Source organism: Rhinoraja longicauda, chromosome 33, assembly GCF_053455715.1.
Source record: "Rhinoraja longicauda isolate Sanriku21f chromosome 33, sRhiLon1.1, whole genome shotgun sequence".
NCBI classification, from domain to species: Eukaryota; Metazoa; Chordata; class Chondrichthyes; order Rajiformes; family Arhynchobatidae; genus Rhinoraja; species Rhinoraja longicauda.
Genome location: NC_135985.1, coordinates 15279347 through 15286235, shown reverse-complemented (window position 1 = coordinate 15286235; position 6889 = coordinate 15279347). Strand labels below are relative to the sequence as shown.

At 41.6% G+C, this 6889-nt stretch overlaps 1 protein-coding gene across 2 annotated transcripts in view; it reads right to left on the bottom strand.

Annotated features, from left to right (window-relative positions):
- The window catches only part of zwilch (zwilch kinetochore protein), a 53109-nt gene that overhangs the window by 9831 nt on the left and 36389 nt on the right, over positions 1-6889 (bottom strand). For both annotated transcript variants that reach the window (XM_078427072.1, XM_078427073.1), the window contains 2 exons: positions 5079-5197; positions 1353-1464 (listed from right to left, as the gene is read on the bottom strand). In XM_078427072.1, the coding sequence (XP_078283198.1) occupies positions 1370-1464; positions 5079-5197 (214 nt within the window). In that variant the 3' untranslated portion in view covers positions 1353-1369. The remainder of the gene's footprint in view (positions 1-1352; positions 1465-5078; positions 5198-6889) is intronic.

Here is a 6889-nt window from a genome sequence, read left to right as displayed (position 1 = left end):
TTGACACACAATTCCTCAATCCATATAAAAATCTGAAGAAGGGTCTCGACCCGAAACGTCACCCATTCCTTCTCTCCTGAGATGCTGCCTGACCTGCTGAGTTACTCCAGCATTTTGTGAATTAAATCCATATAACATATACTCAATGGATTTTTATCTCTGAAACAAATATTATTAATCGCTCTATTGTAGAGTATTGCCGACAAAACATAACAGTTGTCAAGGGGTTTGTCCAAATAACATTTCCACTGAAAGATGGAATCCTAAAGCAATGATCCTAAACTTGTAAAATGGTGATCAAAACCATTTCTACGGTATTTTTAATTCTACTACACAAAATTAAAGCTCAGTCAGGTTCAGGAGTTCATATTAAGTTTTGTCACTCACAATCCCAAACTAGAGGGCATTGGTTTAAGTGAGAGGGGAAAGATATAATAGGAACCCGAGGAGCAACTCTTTCCACATAGAGGGTGCAACATATATGGTGTAAGCGACCTAATGAAGTAGTGGGCGGCACGGTAGCGCAGCGGTAGAGTTGCTGCTTTACAGCGAATGCAGCGCCGGAGACTCAGGTTCGATCCTGACTACAGGTGCTGCACTGTAAGGAGTTTGTACGTTCTCCCCGTGACCTGCGTGGGTTTTCTCCGAGATCTTCGGTTTCCTCCCACACTCCAAAGACGTACAGGTATGTAGGTTAATTGGCTGGGTAAATGTAAAAATTGTCCCTAGTGGGTGTAGGATAGTGTTAATGTACGGGGATCGCTGGGCGGCACGGACTTGGTGGGCCGAAAGGGCCTGTTTCCGGCTGTATATATATGATATGATATGATATGACATACGATATCAAGACATTTGGAAAGGTAAATGAATAGGAGGTTTAGAGAGATATGGGCCAAATGCAGGCAAATAGGACAAGCTTAGATGGGGCACATTGGTCCGCATGGATGAGTTGGGTCATAGGGCCTCTTTCCATGCTGTGCAACTCTATAATACATTTGAAATTATCTATTGTGTACCAGTTATTCATCTTTATGAAAACATATTCAGTAATTGTGGCAACTTAGTAAACTGTGTTCGAACAGTAGGTCGACCTGAACAGTTAATTTTGTTTATTTTCTACAGATGCTGCCCGCTGAGTATCTCCAGCATTTTTGATTCTATTTTAGATTTGAATGATCTTTAATGTTTTGCTCTTCTAGCCACATACTTTAGCCTGGTTGCTAGGTAGTACTGGAGAAAATCTTGAGGGGATAATGTTTAAGCTGCAGCAAGTGCCTGTGGTAGACTGATTAACTCCCCATGTGGAATAAAAAGGTACAGTGTTTGGAAAAAAATTATACAGTTAGATTTACCTTTTTCCTACAATGATTTACATGAAATGTGCTTGACTGCAGCTGATCAATGTGTTGTAATAAAATGCTTCCTCACAATTGCTACTCAGAGTTGCATCATCAGTTTGCAGATCTTCAAAAAAAAGGGGGAACAAAATTAGCTGTGTATATTTTTAACTCATTTAAAAGCATACTATGTCCCAATTTTCTTAAGCCATAGAAAGGTTAAATGACTGCGCATTTTCAAATGTGCTTTGATAAAGTATAATGCAACAGTACAGAGATTGACCATAAACATTCAAGTGTCATATAACACATTTTGAATATTAAGCATATTTTAAACAAAGTAACATTTAAAGATCTCCAATAGGAAGCCATTTCAAGTGTAATCCAAACTGACTAAAATACAGGCCACAGCTGTATGTTTTCCTAAACTACATAGTCATTTATACATGAACTCAGTCAGAGAGAAGCATATTGTTAACTAAAACAAATTTATCTAATAGATGGTCTGCACCCCAGGGTACTTAAGGAAGTGTCTCGAGAAATCGTGGACGTATTGGTGATCATTCTCCAATGTTCTATAGATTCAGGATCAGTTCCCGTGGATTGGAGGGTAGCTAATGTTATCCCACTTTTTAAGAAAGGAGCGAGAGAGAAAACGGGAAATTATAGACCAGTTAGCCTGACATCAGTGGTGGGGAAGATGCTGGAGTCAATTATAAAAGAAGAAATTGCGGAACATTTGGATAACAGTAACAGGAACGTTCCGAGTCAACATGGATTTACGAAGGGGAAATCAAGCTTGACTAATCTTCTAGAATTTTTTGAGGATGTAACTAGGAAAATGGACAAGGGAGAGCCAGTGGATGTAGTGTACCTGGACTTTCAGAAAGTCTTTCATAAGGTCCCAACATAGGAGATTAGTGGGCAAAATTAGAGCACATGGTATTGGGGATAGGGTACTGACATGGATAGAAAATTGGTTGGCAGACAGGAAACAAAGAGTAGGGATCAACGGGTCCCTTTCAGAATGGCAGGCAGTGACTAGTGGGGTATCGCAAGGCTCAGTGCTGGGACCGCAGCTATTTACAATATACATTAATGACTTAGATGAAGGGATTAAAAATAACATTAGCAAATTTGCAGATGACACAAAGCTGGGTGGCAGTGTGAACTGTGAGGAGGATGCTATGAGGATGCAGGGTGACTTGGACAGGTTGTGTGAGTGGGCAGATGCATGGCAGATGCAGTTTAATATGGATAAATGTGAGGTTATCCACTTTGGTGGTAAGAACAGGAAGGCAGATTATTATCTGAATGGTGTCAAGTTAGGAAAAGGGGAAGTACAAAGAAATCTGGGTGTCCTTGTTCATCAGTCACTGAAAGTAAGTATGCAGGTACAGCAGGCAGTGAAGAAAGCTAATGGCATGTTGGCCTTCATGACAAGAGGAGTTGAGTATAGAAGCAAAGAGGTCCTTCTGCAGTTATACAGGGCCCTAGTGAGACCACACCTGGAGTACTGTGTGTAGTTTTGGTCTCCAAATTTGAGGAAGGACATTCTTGCTATTGAGGGAGTGCAGCGTAGGTTCACTATTTTAATTCCCGGCATGGCGGGTCTGTCGTATGTTGAAAGACTGAAGTGACTGGGCTTGTATACACTGGAATTTAGAAGGATGAGAGGGGATCTTATTGAAACATATAAGATTATTAAGGGATTGGACACGCTAGAGGCAGGAAACATGTTCCCAATGTTGGTGGAGTCCAGAACCAGGGGCCACAGTTTAAGAATAAGGGGTAGGTCATTTAGAACGGAGATGAGAAAAAACTTTTTCAGTCAGAGAGTTGTAAATCTGTGGAAATCTCTGCCTCAGAAGGCAGTGGAGGCCAATTCTCTGGATGCTTTCAAGAGAGTTAGATAGAGCTCTTAATGATAGCGGAGTCAGGGGGTAGGGGGAGAGGACAGGAACAGTGTACTGTAGCGCAGCGGTAGAGTTGCTGCTTTACAGCGAATGCAGCGCCGGAGACACAGGTTCGATCCTGACTACGGGTGCTGCACTGTAAGGAGTTTGTACGTTCTCCCCGTGACCTGCGTGGGTTTTCTCCGAGATCTTCGGTTTCCTCCCACACTCCAAAGACGTACAGGTATGTAGGTTAATTGGCTGGGTAAATGTAAAAATTGTCCCTAGTGGGTGTAGGATAGTGTTAATGTACGGGGATCACTGGGCGGCACGGACTTGGAGGGCCGAAAAGGCCTGTTTCCGGCTGTAGATATATGATGATATGATATGATACTGATTGTGGATGATCAGCCATGATCACATTAAATGGCGGTGCTGGCTCGAAGGGCCGAATAGCCTACTCCTGCACCTATTGTCTATAAAAATATTTTTGATTAGAAAAGGTTACAAATAGGCCTAAAGGATTCAAGGAAATCAGTTAACAGCTAACTGAGTGGTCCATTATTTGAATCTGTACCATACAATGCAGCCCTGCCAACAGACTGACTTGGCAGCCAGTAAACAATGATCTGGAGATTCACTGCCATTTTCCCCTCGTCTAATCGAACCTCATACCTCAATCTATCTTAATCTCATCTTCAAACCCTGCAAACAAGGATATTGCCACTGTGGTCTGACAATCTGATCTCTACCTTGCAGATTGAATTGAATTGAATTGAATACATTTTATTAGCCAAGTATGTATACATACAAGGAATTTGTCTTGGTGCTTTGCTCGCAAGGATAACACGATATACAGTAGCTAATTAAAAATAAAACATTATAATTTAAACATGTAATGAATAAAATAAAATACCAGAGCAAAAGGCTACAGCAAAAGGCTACAGACTTTTGGCTGTTGAGTAGAGCTACTGCTCGTGGGAAAAAAAGCTGTTTTTATGCCTGGCTGTGGCGGCTTTGACAGTCCGGTGATGCCTCCCAGAAGGAAGTACTTCATGGAGTTTGTGGCCAGTGTGAGAGGGGTCAGAGATGATCTTACCCGCTCGCTTCCTGGCCCTTGCAGTGTACAGTTCATCAATGGGGGGGGGGTATTTGCAGCCAACAACCTTCTTGGTTGATCGAACGATGCGCAGCAGCCTCCAGATGTCATGTTTGGTGGCTGAGCCAAACCAGACCATGATGGAGAAGGTGAGGACAGACTCTATGATGGCAGTATAAAACTGGACCATCATTGCCTGTGGCAGATGTGTTATCTGAGCTGCCGCAAGAAGCATATCCTCTGTTGGGCCTTTTTGAGTGTGGAGTCGATGGTGGCCTCCCATTTTAGATGATGGTTCCAAGGAACTTAAATGACTCCACAGATGTGACTGTGGTGTTGTTGATGGTGAGTGGGGGGAGAGGAGGGGGAGCTCTCCTAAAGTCTACAATTAATTCCATTGTCTTAAGAGCATTGAGCTTGTTGCGATGGTACCAGGACGCCAGCTGTGTCACTTCCTGTCTGTAGGCAGATTTCTCCCCATCTTGGATCAGTCCAATCAGGGTTGTGTCATCCACAAACTTGGGATGCTCTCAGACACCTCCTCGTACCTATCCCTGGACCATGAACCCACCAACAATCATTAGGCCACTGACTCCCATACCATCGCAAAGCTTATCACTGTGACACCAAGATTGCTGGAGTTGCATACTGTGAGGAAGGCTGTCAAAATATACAGCGTGATATAGATCAGGTTCAGAAATAGGCAGAGAAATGTCAGATGAAGTTTGAATGCATAAAAGGAAATACCTGGGGTAGTAAATGTTATATGATCCACTGGTGGCTTGGTGTTCGCCTGCCATATCGTCTTTAATTCTTTTTGCCCGTGACCACTAATAATCTCCATTCTCCACATGATGGGATTTTCACTGGAATACAAGAAGCCAGAATTATAAAGAAATCAGTTACAAACACACAGAACATTATGTGTTTTATTACTATTTTCTCCCAAGCATCAACTCTATTCAGTCTTTGACCAGTAGCCAGATCAGTTTGCCAGAACCATTGAGCATCATGCGTGTTTAACACACTTCAGACAGGCGGCGTCATGAGTTGATTCTTAAATCATCTTATGTTTGAAGGCTGAGTAATCTGGTTGCACTAAGTGCACAATTTCCCTTAATCACTCAAAAATACAATGACTAAATGACCACAAAAGATAACCAGGGAGTCCACAGTATAATAAAAATTAAATTAAACCATAGATTAGGGGAGGGGCAAAAAGTATAATGGATTAACACGAAGATAGACACAAAAAGCTGGAGTAACTCAGCGGCTCAGGCACCATCCGTGGAGAGAAGGAATGGGTGACGTTTCGGGTCGAGACCCTTCTTCAGATTGGTTAGGGATATGGAAAACGAGAGATGCAGATGGTGATGTGGAGAGATAAAGAACGATGACTGAAAGATATGCAAAAAAATAACGATGATAAAGGAAACAGGCCATTGGTTGCTGTTTGTAGGGTGGAAAATGCAAAGCTAGTGCGACTTGGGTGGGGGAGGGATAGAGAGAGAGGGAATGCCGGGGCTACCTGAAGTGAGGGAAATCAATATTCATACCACTGGGCTGTAAGCTGTTGGATTGTTTTATTACAAAAATAGACTCCATTTGGGTGGCAGAGTTGAGTAGCTGGTAGAGCCGCTACCTCAAAGCACCAGAAACCCAGTACCATCCTGACTACGGATACTGTCTGTGTGGAGTTTGCACATTCTCCCTGTGACTGCATGGATTTCTACCTCCTTGCCCTTTAAGCATTTTTTTAAAACAAAAACATTCACCTTATCTTTAAATATGTCCCATAACCCCTTCCTACTCAACATTCAATTTCTTCAGTTAAATGTATTCTCACAGCCGAGCCACTATACAAATGCAAGTTCTCTAAAACACAGATACAAATTATAAGCAGAATTAAGCCATTTAATAAATATGCCTAATTAGATGGTATCTGAAAGGAATACAGTTAAAAAGTGGACAATTTTAAATATTTTGACATTTTACGTTCATTGACATCTTATGCACTTCGTCTATCTATATCCATTTGTAGCCTTCTTATTCCTCTTCACTATTTATTTTCCTACCCATCCCTCAACCAAATGTACTAGTTATATCTATGCTGACCATCAAAATTTTTGATATAACTTATTAAAAGAAAAGACCTCAGCATTGTTCTCTGTGGCATACCACGCATTGCATCTTGTTAATAAAAAAAAGACCGATTAATGTTTATTCCGTTTCCTGCTAGCCGGCCACTCTTTCATCCACACCGAAATGCTACCACCTTACTTTTCCTCAAACAGACTATAAGGATTATGATTTTGTCCATTCTCCTTCAAGAAAGTAAAGACAGTAAATATATAAATTAACAGCATTTTCTAACATAAATTATACTCCAAATACCTATTTGGGCATTTTAATCAAAGATATTGCTCCTACATTCAACGCCATTATACCATCCAAGCTCATCTCCAAATTCGTGGAACTTGAGAGGCAGCATTCACCTCTGGAACTGGATCCTCGACTTCCTGACCAACGGACCACAATCGGTGAGGATACATGATAAA